Source organism: Aspergillus pseudonomiae, assembly GCF_009193645.1.
Source record: "Aspergillus pseudonomiae strain CBS 119388 unplaced genomic scaffold BDV37scaffold_73, whole genome shotgun sequence".
In the NCBI taxonomy this organism is placed as follows: domain Eukaryota; kingdom Fungi; phylum Ascomycota; class Eurotiomycetes; order Eurotiales; family Aspergillaceae; genus Aspergillus; species Aspergillus pseudonomiae.
Genome location: NW_022476065.1, coordinates 92,145 through 115,232, shown reverse-complemented (window position 1 = coordinate 115,232; position 23,088 = coordinate 92,145). Strand labels below are relative to the sequence as shown.

General features: G+C 53.7%; 5 protein-coding genes across 5 annotated transcripts; 3 read left to right on the top strand and 2 right to left on the bottom strand.

Moving 5' to 3' along the window:
• The first annotated feature begins 75 nt into the window (after positions 1 to 75).
• Positions 76 to 522, top strand: BDV37DRAFT_256784 (uncharacterized protein). The gene has a single exon (XM_032082869.1). The coding sequence runs from the start codon at positions 329 to 331 to the stop codon at positions 488 to 490; it is 162 nt and encodes a 53-aa protein (XP_031938120.1). The 5' UTR covers positions 76 to 328; the 3' UTR covers positions 491 to 522.
• A 105-nt stretch (positions 523 to 627) lies between these two features.
• On the bottom strand, positions 628 to 7,823 carry BDV37DRAFT_196593 (Noranthrone synthase). The gene is made up of 6 exons (XM_032079786.1): positions 7,120 to 7,823; positions 6,760 to 7,054; positions 2,971 to 6,693; positions 2,361 to 2,918; positions 904 to 2,301; positions 628 to 849 (listed from the first exon to the last, which is right to left on the bottom strand). The coding sequence occupies exons 1-6, from the start codon at positions 7,452 to 7,454 to the stop codon at positions 796 to 798; spliced, it is 6,363 nt and encodes a 2,120-aa protein (XP_031938119.1). The 5' UTR covers positions 7,455 to 7,823; the 3' UTR covers positions 628 to 795.
• A 373-nt stretch (positions 7,824 to 8,196) lies between these two features.
• On the top strand, positions 8,197 to 10,147 carry BDV37DRAFT_274174 (uncharacterized protein; the record flags this gene model as incomplete). The annotated part of the gene is made up of 4 exons (XM_032085185.1): positions 8,197 to 8,520; positions 9,470 to 9,867; positions 9,925 to 10,024; positions 10,073 to 10,147. 4 exons carry the CDS (start codon positions 8,197 to 8,199, stop codon positions 10,145 to 10,147), a joined length of 897 nt encoding a protein of 298 aa, XP_031938118.1.
• Positions 10,148 to 11,297: 1,150 nt separating this feature from the next.
• BDV37DRAFT_274173 (uncharacterized protein) lies at positions 11,298 to 16,448 on the bottom strand (the record flags this gene model as incomplete). Its single annotated transcript, XM_032085184.1, has 3 exons — positions 11,298 to 11,423; positions 11,474 to 16,035; positions 16,091 to 16,448. The coding sequence occupies 3 exons, from the start codon at positions 16,446 to 16,448 to the stop codon at positions 11,298 to 11,300; spliced, it is 5,046 nt and encodes a 1,681-aa protein (XP_031938117.1).
• Positions 16,449 to 16,511: 63 nt separating this feature from the next.
• Positions 16,512 to 23,083, top strand: BDV37DRAFT_256708 (acyl transferase domain-containing protein). Its single transcript, XM_032082867.1, has 4 exons — positions 16,512 to 16,634; positions 16,697 to 21,809; positions 21,860 to 22,339; positions 22,388 to 23,083. Exons 2-4 carry the CDS (start codon positions 17,141 to 17,143, stop codon positions 22,516 to 22,518), a joined length of 5,280 nt encoding a protein of 1,759 aa, XP_031938116.1. The 5' UTR covers positions 16,512 to 16,634; positions 16,697 to 17,140; the 3' UTR covers positions 22,519 to 23,083.
• The last annotated feature ends 5 nt before the right edge of the window (positions 23,084 to 23,088 follow it).

The window sequence follows — 23,088 nt, the reverse complement described above, 5'->3', positions numbered from 1 at the left end:
ATCCGGAGTTATAATTTCCGAACAATGTTTTGTGACTATGTTCTACGCTGTCCGAAACCCGCTTTCGCTGTCCGAAACGATCCCCGAACTCCAATGTCTGCGACCAACGCGCCGAACAGTAGGTTGAACGAAATACCAGACGGCTGTGATCTGGATGTTGTTGCCGTTAATTGGCACTCTTCAAAAAAGAAATGAAATAATGTAGCGCTAACACGGAGATCCCCAACACACGTTAGCACAACAAGAGGCTCTGAGGCATCCTGCTTCAAGCGAAACGGGACTGGAGGTTCCAGTCCTACATTTAAACAAGCAAACCAGCGCTTGTCCCATGGTTAGTACCCACCAGGTGCCCTTGGATGCCAGAGAACTTAGACATTTGGAGGCTTGGAGCGTGGAACGTATCCGTCCGATCAGTGTATCTCCATTCGGGACTGTTTGCTCAAGGGAAAGAAAACCTCCCTACGTCCATATAGATTCAGCTCGTCATTAACACTAGTTACGCCTACCACTTCAGATTGTGATCAACAAGAGATACACTTTGGCTATCATAGCTTCTAAGACTAAGGATGAATGGGGTACGAATTGTGTGAAAAGGTGTATATGATATCATCGTAAAAGTACCTATATATGTAGTTCGAATCAATATACACAATGAGCCCTTTGAAACAAGTTCGTAAACCACAATCTCGTTTTTTCTAAACGCGGGAACAAATGAAAAACACGGCCCTCCTTCCTCCCTCCTCCAGCACCCATCATAGTTGTAACTATGCGCGTCACCCACCGAAGTGGAGTTTGCTAGGCCATGACTCGGTCGATCAGATCGCTAATTTTATAGACATGTTCCTTCTGCTATTGAGGTGTTAGCATTCAGGTCCGTTCAATCATAGTCAAAGCACAACCTACCATCAACGTAAAATGATTAGCACCGTCCGCTCGGACAATATCAAACGAGGCCCCGGGCATGACCGTGTCCCACCCATCGGGGCCAAATTCAGTCCGCTTTTGGATCATGAAATGCATTCCTTTCATCTTGGGAGTATCCCGCTCGTCCATGACTGTATCTGCCGCCCAGACGATGCCGACTTTGGGCATCCGGCGCGCACGCAACGGGGCCAACTTATAATCCAGCATCACATCCACCACAGCGGTAAAGTGGGGGATTAAGTAGGGCGGAGGCTCAGTCAAGCCGTCCGGACTAGCCCCGGGCTGGGTAGCGAACAATCCAATGCTGTTGCAATGCTCGTAAAAGGCTCGGGGGAGTTGTTCCATGGCTTGGGGAATAGGCGCATCAATAATGATTAAAGAATGGACCTCCTCCCCCTGGTTCACAAGTGCCTCGGCCACGACGTAAGCAAATGCACCACCGGATGACCAGCCGCCCAAGTGATAAGGACCCTGCGGCTGTCGCCGCCGGATCTCATTGCAAAAGCTCTCAATCATAGCTCCATGTGTGCAGTTCATGTTCTCGGGGTCCCGAGCATAAGGGCAATTCAGGCCCACTACAGCGGTATCTGATTTGAGGCGCGGCAAGGAGGCGTAAGAAAAAGCTGATCCTCCGCCATCAGGGAGCATAAACAGAGTTTTCCGCGCCACCATGGGTAGACCTTGTAGGACGACAGAAGTTGAGGGGCGGCAGTAGGGCTTCAGATCAAGTGAAGGCGGACTTCCAGTGTCGGCACCGGACTCACTCGAATGACCGTGATCTTCGCTGGAGGAAATAGTGTCGGATGCACTGCTAGACCAATCCGTTTCGTGGTTGGTGCTGGGAGTAGCTGACGGAGAATCTTCTACATTGGAGCCACTGCCAGCATTCTCGCTCCCCAACATGAAGTCCTTCAAGGCACGCACGGTAGTGCAATCAATGAAAAGAGAAAACTCAGGACCCAGGTCCAGCCCCAGGTCCTCTCTGAAGCGGCTCCCAATGACCATTGAACTCAAAGAATCAATGCCCATGTCAGCAAAGTTGCTGTCATCAGTGAGCTCCTCGAGGGCAATTCCACTCTCCTCCGAAACAACTCGCATTATAGCATCTAGCTTTTCATTACTGACATCTACCCCTTTTGCCGCTGGAGCGCTTCCAGTAGTTTCCGGTGCCGGGGAATGCTTTGGCTGTGGCGGGGTGTGGGGATGAGTGGCCTCTGGTGGAACAGGTTGGCCGGAAACCTGAGTAGGAGCTGGTTTGGAAGGCGATATTGGCATCGTCGGCGGCGGCGGCGTTGTCTTTAACCCTAGTTGGCGATCGGCTTTTTTCACTGTAGACTGCAGGATGACACGCAGTGCCCCACGGGGAACGCATCGTAGCTAAACATCAGTCAGTATACGAGTCTCTTCATCGGGTCTACTCTCATTCGAAGGCTTACCGAAAGGCCGCGAAAGAAAGCGACCACTTGGTCTCCGTCCAGAACCACCACATCGCCATGCACCAGATCATTCTCCTTCGCTTGGCTCATCTTGGTGTAGACATCGTAAGACTTGCTATTATGGAGCGGCTGGTAGATCTGGAACGAATCCCACCCGTGATTGACGTAGACCTGTTTCTCGATGTCAACATTGTCGTTAGCATTCATAGCAAAACCGGCCACCTGGGTGATGGCATCGACGTGAGCTGGGTGAGCTGCAAAGGTGCCTTCCGACGATCCCAAGGAGAAGTCTACACAACTTGCTGCCTCGTTCTCTGCCTCGTTCAGCACCAGATGATCCAAGAGCATGTAGTCGGCATTGAACCGAGCCATGCTGCTCATGAGCTTATACCCGGTCTTCCGATTGTATCGCATGAACTGCCCCTTGGCATGGCCATCACGTAACTGGCGGATGTGGGTCTTGTACTCAGACACAGACCGGCGCAGAGATTTCAATTGTGCATCGGTTGTGAATCTAACGGTACAGCTCGCATGCTCCGTATCGAGCTTCCCATCGGCCTAGATAAATTAGTATTACATTACGCTTATAAGAAGCGTGGAGACAACGTACAAAATAGGTGGCGAATTTGACTTTGGCGCTTCGTGTAGTAGCAGCAGCCTTGGGCGGCCACTCCATGGTAAGCGTCGTGCGCAGCAATTGAGGTCCTTTCCCATGAGGGATCAACGCTTTGTCTACCACCATGTCGGACACGTCCACAAGGCCATCTATAGCACCGGCCACCGAATGTCCTGCACGGAGCCGTTGCATACTGTATTGGCCTACTTGCATGGCGATGTCAGCATAAAAGGAAGGGGTACACAAAGGGATCCCATCAACAAGGTGCCCTTGAGCGAGGCCGTTAACATCCTTCCGAGATAGGTCTGTCTCCACGACTAAGGTAGCCCCCAAAGGTTTAGTCGTCTCCTCCACCACTCGATGGAGTGTCGTGGTGGTCTGTATTTCGGGAAAGGCCTGTTTGCCAGGGTCCAGCTTGGATGGACGGTCAGGCTTCGACTCAGGAGGAACTTGGTAGTCGGCCGTTTTAATTTCGTGACCAGGAGTGGCGCACTTGCAATCCTGCTGGTGGCGATGCAGACACCAGTCACCCTGATACGGGATGTAGTAATCCTTCAAATCCCAACCGTAGCTCGGCAGATCCACCAGCTTCTGGGAGGAGGCGAAAGGCGCGTGATATTTCTTCCAATTAATATCCCATCCACCCGTGTACACTGAGGTGAGAATCTTCTGCAGGTTGGGCCAAATGGCCTGGTTAGGTGCTAGAGTGGGTAAGGTGGTTATCTGCTCTCCCAGCGTCATTTTCACCATGCCCGAGATTAATGGCTTCGGCCCCAGCTCAATGACGAGGGTTTTATTGTCGATGAGTCCCTTTTCTCGAGCAGATCTCAAAGCTTGGGCCATATCGACGGTGTGACGACAATGTTGCGCGACATATGATGGAGTCACGACGCCTTGTTCGCGGATCTCTGTCCGCAGCAAGGGAGAGAGAATTGGTAGTCGGGGCTTAGCAAATGTTGCTCCCTGAGCCAGGGCCTCAAAGTCGTCCAGAATAGGTTGTACCTGGGTAGAATGGAAGGCAAACGGCAGTTTCAACAGCGTGCATTTGATCCTGTTGTCCGTCACGGCGCGTTGAATCTCACCAATATTCTTGATGGTACCACTGAGGACGGTATCTTCAGGTCCATTAATACAGGCCACCTCGCAGTCATGATGTCGGGTCCATTGAGACAACGCTTCAGGAGTAGCCTTCACTGCTAGCATAGCATGGGTACCGCGTTGGCACCGCTCCTGGAGAAGCTCTGCTCTTTTACCAACAAGGTAAACCACGTCTGAGGCGGAAAGAACCCCTGCCGCGTACAGGCTTGCAAATTCCCCCAAACTATGCCCCACTGTCGCATCGGCATGGATCCCGAAGGAAGTTATGAGATTAGTCAGGGCCAATTGAAGGCAAACGATAGCCAGTTGCACCACAACGGGAGCCATTTCTTCCACGTCCCCGGTAGGCGAAGTACAGACGTGAAGAAAGCTAGGGAAGCCATGACTTTGCGCCAAGCGATCAAACTTCTCCAGGTCCTCTCTGAATGCTGGATACGCATCGTACAGCTGCTTACCCATTGTTGCATATTGGGACCCTTGTCCCGTGAAAGCAAAGAGAATTTTCGGCTTGCTTTTTGGTCGACTGACTCCATCCCCATTCTGTATGGCCATCTCTAGCTTGCGAGTCATCTCTTCCACAGATGCGCCAGTGATGCTCACTCGGTGTAGATAATGCCATCGACGTGCAGTGGTGGTATATGAGAGCTGCGCGATATCAATGTGGGGGTTTTTCAGGAGATACCGATGCAGTCGTTCCAGGTTGGTTTTCATGGAAGCCCCCACATGCGCAGACAGGACGACGATATGACTAGAGCGTGGATCCTTCTCTGTCGGCCAGTGACGCTCCGGGGCGTCCTCCACTATCAAGGCAGTATTCCCTCCTGCTGCACTGAAGTTGTTGATAAGCACCCTGCGGGGTATGTGTGTGCGTGGCCAGGGCTTAGGTTCAAAAGCAATGTGCACGTTGCGAGCCCCGAGATCAGGGAAATTGCGGTTGATTTTGCTGCCCGGTTTGATGCCGCAATGTGGGGGTATGGTATCGTGCTGCATCATCATCAGAACCTTAATAAGGCTCGTAACCCCAGACACTCCCTCTCCATGTCCAACGTTGGCCTTGGCTGAGCCGACAAATAGTGGCTGATCCGCCTTTCTGGCAGTTTCGGACGGCGCAAACACCGATAGGACGGACTCCATCTCCACCGCATCCCCTACCTGAGTGCCTGTGCCATGCATCTCAATGTAGCTAAAGTCAGCGGGGTGGAGTCCAGTGGTATTCAGCACCGCCGTCATGTTATCGATCTGGGCGCCCACGTGCGGCCGAGTCATCGACTCCGACATGGCTGAGTGATTGGTTTTGGCATCGAGAATAACGCCGAGAATGGGATCGTTATCTTCCAAGGCATCTTCCAGCCGTTTGATGAATACCGTCCCAACTCCCTCAGCTCGGCAGTAACCATCGGCATTGTCATCGTACGGTTTGCAGTTGCCAGTCCGGGAAAGAAAGAACCCTTTGTCCAATCCTGTGTGACCATCAGGAGTATAGATCATGTTAGTTCCTCCTGCCACCGCCGTGTCACAGTCGCCCCGCCAGAGAGAGTTGCAGGCCAGATGGATGGCAGCTAAACTGGAGGAACAGGCTGTGTCATTGGTATAGCTGGGTCCAGCAAATTCGAAACAGAAGTTAATGCGTCCGGGAATGAAGCCCCGATTTCCACCGGTGATGAAGTACGTGTCAATATTCTGGGCCGTATTGGTCTCCATCCAGTCGTTACTGGTGACTCCGTGGAAGACCCCTATGCGGTCTCGCTGGGTCGACGGCGTGGTGTCGGGGACCAAACCAGCCCGCTCCATTGCCTCGTAAGTAGACATCAAGGCCATGCGCTGGGCTGGATCCATCTGCGGCGCCTCTTTGGGTGAGATACCAAAGAATCGGGGATCAAAATCGCCTGAGAAATCCAGCCAGCAGCCCCATTTGGTAGCCCCTTTGTTTCGTGCTTTCCCGCTAGGATCAACATGCGTGTTGATGTCCCACCGTCGACGGGGAACCTCCTTACAAACATCCAGCCCTTCGTAAAGAAGGTCCCAAAAGCTTTCTGTGGTCGGTGATTCAGGAAACCTCCCCGACATGGACACAATGGCCAGCTTGCACTTGCTTGCGCCTGATCGACCTGAAGCGGGGATAGCTCGTCCGGTGTCAGTTCTCGTCTCAGTAGTGATAAAGCTGTCTCGGAGAATGTTGCTCAAGGTCTCATTCATGCGAGTCAAAAAAGGTACCAGGATGACGCTCTTAACCTGACGAGATTGCAAAAGGCGTGGCAGTCCAGTCTCAACCAGGTCGAGTCGCACTTGCTCCAGGAGAGTCTCAGACAGAGCCACCACCATAAGGTCCCGGTAGTTGGTAGACTGGACTACATTACCCGTCACATGGGAAATATATGGTATTTGGCCGGGCAGTTGCTCCCAGGGTGTGGTAGGCGTCGTGTCTAGTATAGCAGTGATATCTGCCTGTGTGAAGAGGGCGCCATTGTGGGCCGGTAAACAGATGGGAATTGGAGTAGTCCGGTGCTGGGCCATCTCAGGCATCGCACAGAGCGCCCTCAATGAGGATGGACTGCCACTTAGAGTCATAGCATTCTTAGAGATGCAGCTGATCCACGGGCGTCTTGTCTGAGGTACGTTCTATTGTATTGCATCGTTAGTATTACGTATCTTTTACTGGATACCGCAAGATATAGCAGTACTCACAGTGGACTGACAAAACACTTCAATTTGATCACGAGCTTGCTGGGGATCCAGACCCCAAACAATGGTAGACCAAGGGTCACCTCGGTCATCGCTACACCCGTCCACCCGATCCCGCATCTCTAGGGCGCAAAGACCGAGGCGGAAGGCAATCAACACAGTTTGTACAGCGATAGGCAGCAACTCTGACAGGGAACGACTGCAGCTTACCGCCACAGCGGCCAAGGAACCCATGCAGAACCCCAGCACGTAGCTGTCACTGGGCTGCGGGTACCTGTTGCCAGATTCCTCGTATTCCCTAGTAGCACCTTTAGATGAAAGTGGTGGAATCGATCTGAGGTGGGACAAAAAGAGAGAACGTACCGGATGAAGCATCCCAACTGGCAGAGGCACACTAGAGCGGTTCGGAATGCCGGGGTCAGTTTGCCGTCGACATACTTCTGCACCATTTGGCGCAGGTCTGCGGTTCGAGCCAATTTGTGATCAACCACGTTCATGCTCTGCACCATCTGGGCTCGCAGGACATAGTGGGATTGGTCCAGAAAGGCGGCTAGGATAGGGCTGTCCTGGACGGACAGTAGACTGCGGAGCTTGGGAACAAAATCCGCCGTCTGATCGCCGAAGAGAAAGAGTTGCCTTGATTGAGCCATTGTGGAATAGGGTATGAGATTGTTGAAACTCGATGGAAGCAGGTCCATCCCGAAGAGCTATATGGTGCTATATCAGTAGTTGAAACTACACTTGGAGATATTTCGTCGTTGACCGATAAGCTGAGTCGTATCGGAGCCGTCAGCCCTGCCGTCCAGATTACCAAGAGGCCACACAGCCGCGGACCAGTCTTACTTCCCGAAAATGATCCCATGTTGTATGTCTTATTGAAGCATGTGGCCATCTAAGAAAACTCAGCTGAGGGCTACACGTCTAGCACCCCGTTTCTCGGGTCAGCAAGAGGAGCCTGCAGCCATTTCGAGTGTACGAAGACCTCCTATAATCACGTCCGATGTGATTGCATTAGACTTTTCTTGAGCCGGCCCCGGCTGGGCGCTTCAACACATCCACCAGGCAAGGAGAGCCTGTATGATCTCCATGACAGCATACGCAGGATCTCCGTTGCCTTTCTCCGATGCATCTGCGTCTCGCTCGCTTTCCGACACGGGCTTTGCCACCCCCAATCTCCCTCGCGTACCCGACACAGAACCATTGAGGGGATCTTAACCGATCTTAGGCAAACACGAGGGCAAAAGAAGAAATAAAGAACGTGTTCCTCCCTGCAGATGGAGAGTCAGCTGTCCACGCCTCTTTCACCCGCATATTTACCAGAACAAACAATATGGGCACCGAATATGTCGCCGTCCTCACGGGGTCCTTTTTGACGGGTATCTCCCCGTGTCTACATCCATTGAAGGATTGGGAAGCAGCTAATCAGATGCAGGAGCCATGATGAACCTCCACCTGCTCACCATTCCCACTCTTATCGAGACCACCCAGCAGCCGGCCCAGCTGGTGCACCAATGGAGCCGTATTTTCTACAGCGGCCATCGTAAAGGCCCCGGAATCGCTTTTGTGACGGGGGTCCTGTACGGATATGCGGCGTGGGCCAAGTACTCTGTCGGTGAACCTTGGCATCACTGGATGGTCGCCGCCGTCACGACGGTGAGCATGGTGCCCTACACGTGGATGTTCATGAACGCTACGAACACAGCCCTCTTCCTCGCTGAGGATCAGTTTGAGAAAGGTGATGTGGAGATTAGCTTGCTAGAGAGCGTGAGATTGGTAAAAAAGTGGGATTGGCTCAATACTGTGCGAGCCCTCTTTCCACTGGCCGGCTCGGTGATGGGAATGCTGGGAGTGTGTGGCATGATGCGGTACTGATGGTGATGGTCTTGACCATGCAGAGCTACGGGAGATACTAGCCCGTAGTACTCGGATATCTATGGTTGTAGCTAGTAAATTCGGGCTGACCCAAACGTTTGTCACTTGTGAGTCGCAACCGAATGCAAGACCCTAACGGTCAGCGACTGATAAGTCGAGCGGACATGATCTGATCTATCAAGTGGCACTTCTTGCCACATGAATAACATGCAATAGACTCGTTGTGGCCACGCACGTCCGTCACTGCTTGGTGACTTCACTGCGAGTAGATACCACATAGGCTACTCGAAGTCGACATAAGCAGATCTCTGGTATTCAGTTGGGAATTAGCGTGCTAGATGTGCCAATATCATCAGATAGGCCTTTTCCTTTTTCGTTTTGGGGGAAGTCGCCAGGACGGGGATCGAATTCGTTGGCATACCATCAAATGCCTGCCACCCAGCGGCCCAACTCGGCCAGCGACCAACAAACCGCCATATATAATGGGATACTATCATGGGTCCTTTAGTGGCTTTAGCATTTCTTGAGTACTCTTCAAAGCCGTAACATAATGAACGGATCACTTAGCCAGCACGATCAAGAGAGGCTCTCTACGCCATGCCGGGATGGACCGACTGAGACGGTGTATTTGGTCACCGGGGCCAGCCGAGGTATAGTCAATCGAATCAGAGGTCCTACGAGGTCTTACTCATAACACGCAGGCATCGGACGAGGTCTGATTCAAGCCTTTCTCCAACGTCCCAAGAGCACCGTGATCGCTTGCGTGCGCAACGTCGCCACCGCTACGCCGGCGCTCTCGACACTAGCCATCGCCGAAGGCAGTCGGATGATCGTGGTGCAGCTGGACTGCAACTCGGAAACCGATGCCCAGACAGCCGTCCAAACCCTGCGGGAGGAACACGGGGTGACGCACTTGGACGTGGTAGTTGCCAATGCGGCCATGGCGACGAACTTTGGGCCCGCGTCCACCATGCCTCTCGAACATCTCCAGGCGCACATGATGGTCAACATGTATGCTCCGGTCCTCCTGTTTCAGGCAACCCGCCTGATGCTGCAGCAGTCCAAGCAACAGGCCAAGTTTGTCTTGATCGGTGCCCCAATCAGCACCATCACCAACATGCACGACTACGCGCGGGCCCCACTGACGGCATACGGAGTGTCGAAGCTGGCGGCCAACTACATGGTGCGCAAGTTCCACTTTGAGAACAAATGGCTCACGGCCTTCATCATCGATCCAGGGTAATCATCGTTCGAATATTTTGTGCCAACGTATATTCGCTAACCGAAGCATGCTAGACATGTCCAAACCGATATGGGGGACCAAGGAGCGCGGCTGATGGGCCGTCCGCAGGCCCCAACAACAGTCGCAGACAGTGTGGCAGGCATCTGTGCTCGGGTATGATCATTGCCTTCTTCTTTGCGTGGGCTAACGTTGGGGTGGTAGATTGACGAAGCGACCAAGGAAACTACATCGGGACACTTCGTTATCCACACGGATGGATCTCAACTCTCTTGGTAGGATACTAGTGGCGACGAAGCGCGGTCATATGTTTCTGAGACGAGCAGAAGCGTGCTGACGTGGAGCTGGTCCAGAAAGGCGCGATGGGGTCCTGTGTTCGTGTCGCGGCGGCTTTGGCTCGATGGGGTCGTGTATAACCTTTTCGGTCTCTTCCGTTCCGTCTGTTTAGGTTCTCGTTAGATAAAATCAAATTGAAAGGCAACGTTTGTTTTGTGGACCCGTGACGGAAATATCGATGTGTGTAGAGGGGGCGATGAAACCCAACCGGAGAAAGCGAACGCGTCCGGCCACAGGAACGCCGAGGTACCAATGGTTGGTGCCTGAATATATTGGCCACCCACATCACCCCCGTTCCACCCCGCAAAATAACTACAGGTGTACTCACAGACGATACGACTACACCAAGAGAACTTAGGTGAGAGGGATACAGACACTCGTAGTGCAGTTAATTACATCCTGAAGAACAGCTCCCAAAATCAGCAGTATTGTCTCATTGCGAAGGGGTGAACCCCGTCTACTTCAACTTGGTAGGGTTGACCTATATATATATTTACAGTAACAATGCCGATTAATCGAAAGATACGACCGGTACTAGTAGTAAGTAGTAGCATACGAAAGTCTGCAACGTTGAACAATATGTTTCCGCGATCGTATAATCATACCACTTTCCTGAAATTGTATGTTCAGTTCATGCCAATTCAAAGCCATGGGGGGTTTGAGCTGTCCCTTTGGTTTCTATCTCCGCTCTCCCTCCAGGAGTATACCATAGACACTAATCCCAGTTCGTAGTTAGGGGCGGAGAGCAGCCTCAGGCTCACCAAGGCCACTAACCCAACCAGAGTAATGGGCCAGGCAGTATCCACACCGCCCTCTGTAACCGTCGCCCCACTTCGACGCCCTGAGCGTCAATTCGCCCATCACGACAACTTCTCCACCATCCAAATATTACTACGTACGCGGTACCAATAACCGGTTAAGTACGGACTCAGATTGACGCCACTTGGATCCATTCCTGACTACTAGCAGCCAATTACTCGAATCGATTCCTGGAACATTCGACGCACAAGTTCATCAACCTTTACTACTATATACTCTGTACGATACGCGAGGTCTATGGGATATCATTAGGTTCAAATCTGGCGATGCCCAGTCAGTATGAAGCACCAGCCATCAGCCCCAGCGCCACCGCTATCACCGCGTCGTCGCCATAGCTGATACTCAGTTGTACTCCTTCCAATCCTCGCTGCCGCGCCGCTGTTTGTGCAGCACCCCGGAGCTGTTGTCTGTCAGTGATGCATGGATCTCAATTGATCAAACATCTCATACCTTGACTTTCGGTGCGCCGTTAGCACTATGCTCGATCTCAATCTCTTTCATGGCTGCCCCGGCGCCTTGTGAATGTGTCTGGAGACATTTGAACACCGCCTCTTTTGCACACCACCGGCTGGCATAGGCCGCGCGCACATCCGCGCTCTTTTCGGCCCACTCACGCTCCCTCACCGTATAATTGCGCTCCACAAAGGTGGCGTTCTCGTATGCGTCGAAGGAGGCAAGAGGAACCAGGTCCACGCCCACCGTGCCACCGGGAGATATATGCGGTCGCACTTGCTCCTCAATCCAGGCGGAGGAGATGCCCTTCACTAGCTCGGCAGGTTCGCCGGGGGATGGCAGAGTATCGTTGTCGAGGGCGGGTATGACATCGGGATGAAACCGATACTCGCCCGTCGACGGATCCTGGGAGATACGCGCCAAGGGATCGAGGAAAATGCGGGCGGCATCGTACTCGTCGTACGGGTTTTGCGTCTGGATCTTCACCACCGCCTGCGACATGATCGCCGCGGCGTAGGCGCGATTACCAACCTCGGTTCGAACCCTCACCTTACGATAGTAGTCCTCAACCTCGGGACGTAGGAGCGTGGCAAAGAAGTACTTGGGGGCCACGCCAACGATCTGGCCCCCCTTCTGTCCGAAGCCAAATGAGGTCAGCAGAAATGCCTTGACCTCACGTAGCTGTACGGTGCGCGTAGGGAAGCAGAGATGAGACGCGTTGCGCAGGGCCTCGTCCAGCGTGTCCAGATTGCGGTTACCCGGTACCAGCCCCGAGTCGAGTACTTGCAGGCATCCATTGAGCATCCATGCGGCCGCTGGTGCTTTAGGGTGTCCTGTCACCGACTTTTGGCAGATGGCCCACAGAGGGCGGCCAGGAGTGCGACCTAAATGACGCATTTGCGTCTCGATCACCTCGGGCTCATTGAGATCGTTGCCGCGCGTCGAGGTGCCGTGCAATGAGGCCACATCCAGGTCGTCGATAGTTAGCCCCCAAGTGGCGAGCGCTGCTCTCAGCGGAGCCATATCAGTGGTTGGTCGGGCGCGTTGTATGCGGGGAGCAGGGTTGCTGATCGACGTGATTGAGGTCAGGAATGATTTGTCTGAGACTTCGGATGATGTGCTGCTACTGCTGCTCGGGCGCGATGTGAGGGATATCATACTGGATCGAGCGCGCTCACGGGAGAAGCTTAGGATGCCCTGTCCCGGTGCTGGCACCGAGGAACCAATCTTGTCGGCGGCCATGGCTGAGCTGGCAATGACCGCGTAGATAGGGAGACCCATTTTTAGGGCGATGTCACCTCGACACAGCAGCTGTATGCCGCAGCCATGCGCCTCGACAAAGCCAGCGCGACTCTCAGCCATGGGGCGCGACATCTCCGAGGGCTGTCGACCGCAGGCGATCTCCTCTTCAACGTTGACCGTGGCCTTGAGTTGTGCGAATCCATACGATGCCTCCTCCTGCAGATCATCGTAGCCACCCACAAGACACATCTTGGTCTTGCCTGCCATGATTGACTCGTAGCCGGAATCGATCGACTCGACTCCGGTGGCACATGCGCCGACGGGAGTTTTGATCGGCCCCGTGCAGCCGAGGAGCAGCATATTGACCCAGGCAGCGGGTGTGTTGAGATAAGTGTCTTGCAGAACATCAGACGGGATGTCATAATCGAAGTAGACATCTCGGTAGAGTTGACGAGTCTTCGTCGGCCCACCCATGGAGGATCCGATAAAGTTGCCTAGTTCCGAGAGGTGGATGTGTTGAAAGACCTCAAGAGGGTCAGTTATACCGGCACTGTAAAATGCCTCAGCCACGCAGCAAACCGTATAGAGCGTGACGGGGTCGACCTGATGGATTAGGTTCTCAGGGATGCCGTACTTGGCTGGAGTCCACCCAGCCGGCAACTCACCGGCACACGATCCCCAAACAAAGGGAACTGTCTTGGGAACAAGGATAACAGCGCCTCGTTTAAGCTTCACGCGGCATGCGTCGGGATTTCCACTGGGCCGGATGGAAACGTGAGCCCCATGGCGGAGGCGCATGGCGTCGGCGGTATGTTGAGATACTTCAAACTCGGGCAGATCCTCCTCGACGGCGACCTCCTGCAGGACCTCCCTGCGCTCTGGATTGTACGAAGTGGACCGGATAGGACGTATCCCGGTGTGGTTGTCAATATGGTCCCCGTACAGTGCCTGGATCTCGCCATCCCGCACTGGCTTCCCGGTCTGAGTATCCACCCAGCCGACGTAGGATTCATCGTCGACGTGGCGGATGAGGTTCATCAGCCAGGCAAGCTCGACATAGCCGGCTGAAGTCCACTGGCCCTGGCTCTCCATTTCCCACCGTAACCGCGCGCTACCCCATGGCCCCAGCTCCGAGTACCCAACCACCACCACAGCGTTGGCCGGATCTTGCAACCTTTCCAGACGCGGTAGCAGGGGACGAATCTCTTGCTCATAATCGGGGAGATGGGGATAACCTACACAAAGGCTACTGCGGGGGTGAATTGGGGCCACGGGTGCTTGCTGGGTAGGTTTTATTCCCGGAGACAAGAGTCTCTCATGCTCATCCTCGGCCTGCACGGCACGAATCACCTCGGCCGCCAGCTGGACATTCTGGTGCAATTCGGCTAAGAAACCGGGCCTACTACCAAATGTTCCCAGGCTGCCGGTGAAATCGGCATCCAAAGGTCCATCTTCACAATGGGCCACAAATTTGGGGGTTAGCAGCATGGCGATGTTGAATGCCATCTCAGCCACGGAAAATGTGCGTATTCCGTGTTGTTCGACCTTATCGGCGATGATATCATGGGTTGTCATTAGGCCGGTCGACCGGGTCCACCCGATGCGAACGCCGCAGATAGATAGCTGGTCTGACCAAGACTCCGATTGGATGCGATGGAACAGACTCTCAAGCGCTAGCTTTGACTCCGGATACATCCCGTCGCCACCAAAGATGCCGTGATTTGGTGACAGTGGGAGCAGCACCTGGGTCGGATGGCAGTCAACCCCTGCATTTCGTTTACAGTGGACGATATGCCCCAGCAGGCGGAAGACATTGACCAGCATTAGTCGGTGGCCCAGCTCGCTCTGCCCCCCAATGTCATGCATCTCGGTGCTATAGTCGGATGCGGCAGCGAAGGGAAGGATGGCATCCAGATCCCAATTTAGCCTGCGGGGATCGTAGACGTACTGGATCAGCCCTTTGCAATCTTGGGCACTGGCTAGATTGCAAGGTATTACCCGCAGCTCGGAGAACTTTGCGCCGTGATTACCGTACATCTGCTGGAAGTACCTGGCTGTCGTCGCCGGCTCCCTGCTCGTTGTCACCAGTACTCGGGCTCCTCCCTCTAACAATAGCCGCACCACACCCGCTCCTATCGACCCCTGACCCGCTCCCGTCACCAGAAAGGTTTTACCAACAAAGCAGATCCCATCATGGAGTGCTAAGCACATAGCCTCAATCAAAGCGTCGGTCAGGTTGATCTGAGTATCGACGTCGGCTGACTTGAGACTAATGAAAGATGTGTCTTGGCGGAGCGACTGGATGTACGCAGTGGGGCCACTCACTCCCGGGCGCGGTGCCTCTGTGTATTCAATCTTGCCGTCCCTCGTAATGGTGGTGTGGGGGCCCACCGCCGGGAGAATGAGGCGTGCCTTCGGGCAATCCGCCACTGTGGATGTGATGGCTTGCTCAAGGAGTTGTGAGGCAGCATGATATCCGGGCAAAGAACCTTGCTTGAAGTAGGCATCACAGGAAAGACTACGTACCATGTTGAGCAGGGCCTCATCGGCTCGGGTACGGAGACGATTGAGAAAAACTTTGAAGCCCAGGGCGTCGTCCACGAATTCACTGTAGGAAGGGCGACGATAGAAAGCCAAGACATCCTGCCGTGCCATATTCCACCACGAGCCATAGCGCCGCGACTTCTTTACATCCAGCATTGGTGTTATCCCGGCGAGAAACTCAGGGGTCATCTCGGCCGTCCAGAGATCGACTTTCTGCTGACATTCCGCCACCAATGCATCCGACTGAGAGGCTTGAGACCCCGATAAATCAATTTGTAAGTATTCTGCTAGCGCTTGAAACTGTTGAACCCCGAGCCTCCGGTGCGCCTTGGAAAACTCGGCTACCACCTCTGGATCAACCGCCGAGGAAGCCACAGCGTCTTCATTCATAGTGTCTTGTCTCGGGCGGAGGGTGATGTCACATGATTCGGCGTACATGGATGAAATCTTGTCCCAGAACTCTTCCGCTGCGCTCGATGAAGTTAACCGCAATGGGGGTTCTGACGCAATGGCGTAGAGCAGCACTGCTGTTTGTCGCAAGGGTCCCAGACCCCACTTGCCTGCCAGGTGGGTTCGAATAGCGTTGGCGTTGAAATCGCTAGGCATCTTGGACGAGATTAGTTTGGCAACAGCCGCGGAGGACGTTTTTCCCAGTTGCACTGTCGGGCTGGCGTCGCCAAAGTCTCGCAGGAGGATCTGCTCTGGTGCATCCGGGATGGAGCTAAACTCGTTGTGCAAATCCCCCACAAGCTCGTTCTGCAGGGAAGACCGACCTGGAAGATGCTGTCAGACATAGGGCACTGCTGCGCGTAGGAAACATGGCCATACCACCCGACAGCTCTTTGATTGACTTTGATGTAGGAAGCTGAGCAATTGGCGTCTTCAGCTTTCTGGCAACAAGAGCCTGAACAATTTGCACTCGAGATAGCGCCACATCGTCGATCACGATCTTTGGAGCCCTTGCAGGCGTAACTTTGGGCTTTTGGGGTATCGAGGGAGGGTTGGCAAGACGCGGTAGCTCCGGGGTAGGGACGTCCAGGGTGATTTGCGGTACACTTGGCGCTTTTCTCTCGTCATACTCATAGCAAAGCTTCTTCGCGTCTAACGAGCTTGCGAGAAGCTGGATAGAGGAGGCTACCAATCTCTTCCCTTGGATGACCATGCCTTGCACCGCTTTTTGGGCCATGCCCATCAGGATGTTGGACGGACCCAGCTCGACGTAGCGTTGAACAGCATTCTGCCGGCCAAGTAAATGTTCTTGCGTGTCGACCCTGCGTCGATTGCCTGGTTAATATGTCCTATTCCTTCAATTGTTATAGTTGATGGAGGGTTAACAGAGTCTCACCAGCGGACAGGGAATGCCAATTGATGTCTGTATGAAGGTGAGATTAGCTGGCCATGCAATGCAGTATCGGGAGGGGCTGGAGTGATTACGCAAGGAGCTCGACCAATAGTTGATGTGCAATATATTGATCATCCATCGCCTGTGGCCGCATATCGATACTCCGTCGAAGAGGCAAGCTGCGCGATACGTCGCGGGAATAGGGTAGGAATGCTTTAATGACCATGAAAGAGTAGCGTTCATATACAATTAGTATCGGATCACTGCTGGAGCACTTAGTTGATCGCCGGGCAGTGATACTTTGCATGCCCGAACCCCGAATCCCGACTTTCGTCGCTGAGCTGAAAGCAAGACGCCTCGGCTTGTGAAGAATGGCAGTCGGACTGTATAGTGCATGCACATCATGTGCACCAGACAGACTAGGCCGAAGGCTGGAGGCCTCAAAATCTCTTTCTTTCTCCCTTGTCCTGGTAAAAGTTTGCGTACCCCCCTTATCTACTACAGCTTTACTCTAAGGTGATTGTTTGCGTCTAAGGATGGGATCCATTGGTAGGGAACATGAATCAATCCCCATCCAGGCCGCCCAGAGAGGCGCTGCTCGGATCTGTGCTGCCTTTGGGGGTCAAGGGTCTAACAATCTGGACGTGTTAAAAAGCCTACTGGAGTTATACAAGCGGTATGGCCCAGATCTGGATGAGCTACTAGACCTGGCATCCAACACCCTTTCGCAGCTGGCTTCTTCCCCTGAAGCAATAGCCGTCCACGAGCCCTGGGGTTTCGACCTCCGACAATGGCTGGCTACGCCCGAGGTTGCTCCTAGCAAAGAAGTTCTTGCCCTGTCGCCACGGAGCTTTCCTTTAAATACATTGATTAGCCTGGCGCTTTATTGTGCAACTTGTCGAGAGCTTGAACTTGATCCTGGGCAACTTCGATCCCTCCTTCATAGTGCTACAGGGCATTCCCAAGGCATATTGGCCGCGGTGGCCATCACCCAGGCCGAGAGCTGGTCAACCTTTTATGACGCCTGCAGGACGGTGCTCCTGATCTCGTTTTGGGTTGGACTCGAGGCTTACCTCTCCACTCCATCCTACGCCGTCTCGGATACCATGATCCAAGATTGCATCGAACACGGCGAGGGACTTCTTTCCTCGATGCTAAGTATCTCGGGGCTCTCCCGCCCCCAAGTTGAGGGAGTAATTGAGTACGTCAACAAGGCACTGGGAGAATGTAACCAATGGGTGCATTTGGCCCTGGTTAACTCCCACGAAAAGTTCGTTTTGGCGGGACCACCTCAATCCCTATGGGCTGTCTGTCTTTATGTCCGACGCATCAGAGCAGACAATGGCCTCGATCAGTCGCGTATCCTGTTTTGCAATCGAAAGCCTACAGTGGACCTACTATTCCTTCCCATATCCGCACCATTTCACACCCCATACTTGGACGGTGTCCAAGCTCGTGTTCTCGAGGCTTTGAGCTCTGTTCCGTTGCCTCTCCATTCCATGAAAACTCCCCTCTATCACACAGGCACGGGGAGCAACCTCCAAGAACTACAAACAGATCAGCTAATCCCGACTCTTATCCACGCCATTACCGTGGACCAGTTGAACTGGCCTCTGGTTTGCCGGGGCTTGAACGCAACGCACGTGTTGGACTTTGGACCTGGGCAAACATGCAGTCTGATTAACGAGCTCACACGAGGAACGGGCGTATCAGTGATCCAATTGACTAGTCAATCGGGACCAAAACCCGTTGGAGGCCATGCGGATGCAGTGAACTGGGAGGCTGAGTTTGGCTTACAACTTCGTACAGATGTGGATGGTACTGCTAAACTGCACAACCGTATGACAACACTTCTTGGGAAGCCTCCCGTGATGGTAGCGGGAATGACACCTACTACGGTACGCTGGGACTTTGTCGCTGCCGTTGCTCAAGCTGGATATCATGTCGAACTGGCCGGTGGCGGCTACTACACAGAGCGTCAGTTCGAGACCGAGATTCGGCGTCTGGCAACTGCCATCCCAGCGGATTGCGGCATCACCTGCAATATTCTCTACGCCAAACCTACGACCTTTTCCTGGCAGATCTCTGTCATCAAGGATCTGGTGCGCCAGGGAGTTCCCATGGAAGGAATCACCATCGGCGCCGGCATCCCTTCTCCTGAGGTCGTTCAAGAATGTGTACAGTCCATCGGCCTCAAGCACATCTCATTCAAGCCTGGATCTATCGAGGCCATTCACCAAGTCATACAGATCGCGCGTACCTATCCTGACTTTTTGATCGGGCTACAATGGACCGCAGGGAGAGGGGGAGGACATCACTCCTGGGAGGACTTCCATGCACCTATTCTGGTAACCTACGCGCAAATCCGATCGTGTCCGAATATTCTCCTCATTGCAGGTAGTGGATTCGGTGGAGGCCCGGACACGTTTCCGTACCTCACGGGCCAATGGGCCCAGGCCTTTGGCTATCCATGCATGCCCTTCGACGGAGTGTTGCTGGGCAGTCGCATGATGGTGGCTCGGGAAGCCCACACGTCGGCCCAGGCAAAACGCCTGATTATGGATGCAGAAGGCGTGGAAGATGGAGATTGGCACAAGTCTTTCCACGAGCCTACCGGCGGTGTAGTGACGGTCAATTCGGAGTTTGGTCAACCTATCCATGTTCTCGCTACTCGCGGAGTGATGCTGTGGAAAGAACTCGACAGCCGGGTCTTTTCAATCAAAGACACTTCTAAGCGCTTGGAATATCTCCGCAACCACCGGCAAGAAATCGCTAGTCGTCTTAACCAAGACTTTGCCCGCCCCTGGTTTGCTGTTGACGGACACGGACAGAATGTGGAGCTGGAGGACATGACCTACCTCGAGGTCCTCCGCCGTCTGTGCGATCTCACGTACGTTTCTCACCAGAAGCGATGGGTAGATCTATCATATCGGGTGTTAGTATTGGACTTCGTTCATCTGCTTCGAGAGCGATTCCAATGCGCTATTGACAACCCCGGCGAACAACCACTCGACATCATCGCCCGGGTCGAAGAGAGCCTGAAGGATAAAGCATACCGCACGCTGTATCCAGAAGATATCTCTCTTCTTATGCAATTGTTCAGCAGACGTGACATCAAGCCGGTCCCATTCATCCCCAGGTTGGATGAGCGTTTCGAGACCTGGTTTAAAAAAGACACATTGTGGCAATCCGAAGATGTAGAAGCCGTGATAGGACAGGACGCCCACCGAATCTTCATCATCCAAGGGCCCATGGCCGCTCAGTACTCAACATCCGACAATGAGTCCGTCAAAGACATCTTAGACAAGATTTGTAATCATTACGTGGGTGCTCTACAAGCTGATTCAAGACAAAGTTCTATCGGCGATGGACACTCGATCACGCAAAAAAGCCCCCTCAGCGCGTTTCCTGGGCTCAGCGTAACGACGAATAGGGTTCGAGGGCTCTATAAGTTGGAGAAAGTGGGAGCCATCCCCGAAATGGACGTTCTTTTTGAGCACGTGGTCGGACTGTCGAGGTCGTGGGCTCGGACATGTTTGATGAGCAAGTCGATCTCTAGGGATGGTTCTCGTCTGCCTAACCCCATTCGCGCCGCACTCCAAGCCCAGCGTGGCGACACTATCGAGGTGCTTTACACTGAAGACTCGGAGATTCGCAAGATTCGACTGATTTCACCCACGGGGGATGGTGGGTCCACTTCTCAGGTTGTATTTGAGATCGTCTCTGACGATGGAAAAAGAGTGTTCACCACCTTGGCCCCCAACGTTCCATCCAACCCCAAGCCCACCGTTGCCTTTTGCTTCAAGGTCGACCAGAAGCCGAAGGAGTGGATGCTTGAGGAGGATACGTCTGGTCGGGCAGAGAGGATCAAGGCTTTGTACATGAGTCTGTGGAACTTGGGCTCCCCGAACAAGGGCTCTCTTTTGGGTCTCAATTCGCAATTTACGGGAGAAGAACTGGTGATCACAACGGACAAGATTCGCAATTTCGAGAGGGTACTGCGGCAAACCAGTCCCCTTCAGCTGCAGTCATGGAACCCCCAAGGATGTGTACCCATCGACTACTGCGTGGTCATCGCCTGGTCTGCTCTTACCAAGCCTCTGATGGTCTCCGCTTTGAAATGCGACTTCCTAGACCTGCTGCACAGCGCTATCAGCTTCCACTATGCTCCATCCGTCAAACCATTGCGGGTGGGCGATATCGTCAAAACCTCATCCCGTATCCTAGCGGTCGCGGTGAAGCCCAGGGGAACTATGTTGACGGTGTCGGCGGACATTCAACGCCAGGGACAACATGTTGTCACCGTCAAATCAGACTTCTTTGTGGGAGGCACCGTTCCGGCATGTGAAACCCCTTTCGAACTCACGGAGGAGCCTGAAATGGTTGTCCATGTCGACTCTGAAGTGCGTCGTGCAATTTTAAACAGCCGCAAGTGGCTCATGAGAGAAGATCGCGCGGTAGATCTGCTAGGAAAGCAGCTCCTCTTCAGATTAAAGAGCGAAAAACTGTTCCAGCAGAACGGTCAGCTAGCACTGTTACAGGTAACCGGTTTCGTGTTCACTTACAGCTCTGATGGATCAACGACACCATTTGGTCGCGTATACTTCGAAAGTGAGTCTTGTATAGGGAACGTGGTGATGGACTTCCTGCACCGCCACGGTGCGCCTCGGGCGCAGCTGCTGGAGCTTGAACATCCTGGGTGGACGGGCACCTCGACTGTGGCCGTACAAGCCCCTCGACGCAGCCAATCCTATGCGCGTGTCTCCCTGGATCATAATCCCATCCATGTGTGCCCAGCCTTTGCGCGATACGCCGGTCTGTCGGGCCCCATTGTCCATGGTATGGAAACCTCTGCCATGATGCGCAGAATTGCCGAATGGGCCGTGGGAGATGCAGACCGATCTCGGTTCCGGAGTTGGCGTATCACATTGCAAGCACCCATCCACCCCAACGACCCTCTGCGGGTCGAGCTGCAGCATAGGGCCATGGAGGACGGGGATATGGTTTTGAAAGTGCAAGCATTCAACGAAAGGACGGAAGAACGTGTAGCGGAGGCAGATGCCCATGTCGAGCAGGAGACGACGGCATATGTCTTCTGCGGCCAGGGCAGTCAACAACAGGGGATGGGCATGGAACTGTACAGCAACTGTGCGGAGGCTAAAGCGTTGTGGACCCGCGCTGACACGCATTTGTGGGAGAACTATGGTAGGAAATTTGTGATCCCAACGTGTGTAGCTCGTACTAAACTTTTTCAGGCTTCTCTATCTTGCACATAGTGCAACACAATCCTTTGACCCTCACTGTTCATTTTGGCGGCCCGCGAGGGCGCCGTGTCCGTGCCAACTATCTGCGTTTGATGGGGCAGTCACCGACCGATGGTCAACATCCGCCGATCCTGAAGGGGTTGGCGGCGAATTCGACCTCGTACACCTTCTCCTATTCCCAGGGGCTGTTGATGTCCACCCAGTTCGCTCAGCCTGCCTTAGCGCTGATGGAAATGGCTCAGTTTGAATGGCTCAAAGCCCAAGGTGTCATTCAGAAGGGTGCGCGGTTCGCGGGACATTCGTTGGGAGAATATGCAGCCCTTGGCGCCTGTGCCTCCTTCCTCTCATTTGAAGATCTCATCTCTCTCATTTTTTACCGGGGCTTGAAGATGCAGAATGCGCTCCCGCGCGACGCCAACGGCCACACCGACTATGGTATGTTGGCGGCCGATCCATCGCGGATCGGAAAAGGTGATATCTATCTTCCTCTCTTTGTTGCTCGGTCTAACATGGGTGCAGGTTTCGAGGAGGCCAGTCTGAAAGGCCTTGTCCATATCATTCACCAGGAGACCGGCTGGTTCGTGGAAGTCGTCAACTACAACATTTACTCGCAGCAATACGTCTGTGCAGGCCATGTGGGTGATTTCTGATCCTCCCTGCCCTCATCCTTTCATTTCCGCTCCTTCTCACTGACCATGTTCCCCTCGCCCGACCGCAGTTCCGAGCCCTTTGGACGCTGGGTAGGCTATGCGATGACCTTTCCTGCCACCCTCGACCGGAAGCGATTGAGGACCAAGAGCTACGGGCCATGGTGTGGAAACACGTCCCGACGGTGGAGCGGGTGTCTCGCGAGGATCGCATGGAACGGGGTCGAGCAACGATTCCACTCCCGGGGATCGACATCCCCTACCATTCGACCCTGTTACGAGGGGAGATTGAGCCTTATCGTGAATATCTGTCTGAGCGCATCCGGGTGGCGGATGTAAAGCCGTGCGAATTGGTGGGACGCTGGATCCCCAATGTCGTTGGCCAGCCTTTCTCTGTCGACAAGTCTTACGTTCAGCTGGTGCACGACATCACTGGTAGTCCCCGACTTCATTCTCTACTTCAACAAATGGCTTGACCGTCTGCCTGCGTGGGCTTACTCTGGTATTGGTCTTTATTCTGGTTCCTGTGTTGCTTTTTTTTTTTTACTAGATCACCACCTGTTTATCCAACTG

Bases quoted from the DNA above. Each gene is read 5' to 3' on its own strand.
- BDV37DRAFT_196593 (XM_032079786.1), bottom strand. From the start codon at position 7,454: ATGGACCTGCTTCCATCGAGTTTCAACAATCTCATACCCTATTCCACA. The intron at 6,694-6,759 runs GTGAGTACTGCT...GCAATACAATAG, and splicing joins AAGTGTTTTGTCAGTCCACT to AACGTACCTCAGACAAGACG. The intron at 850-903 runs GTAGGTTGTGCT...ACACCTCAATAG, and splicing joins CTAATCATTTTACGTTGATG to CAGAAGGAACATGTCTATAA.
- BDV37DRAFT_256784 (XM_032082869.1), top strand. From the start codon at position 329: ATGGTTAGTACCCACCAGGTGCCCTTGGATGCCAGAGAACTTAGACAT.
- BDV37DRAFT_256708 (XM_032082867.1), top strand. From the start codon at position 17,141: ATGGGATCCATTGGTAGGGAACATGAATCAATCCCCATCCAGGCCGCC. The intron at 21,810-21,859 runs GTAGGAAATTTG...AAACTTTTTCAG, and splicing joins GCATTTGTGGGAGAACTATG to GCTTCTCTATCTTGCACATA. The intron at 22,340-22,387 runs GTGATATCTATC...ACATGGGTGCAG, and splicing joins TCCATCGCGGATCGGAAAAG to GTTTCGAGGAGGCCAGTCTG.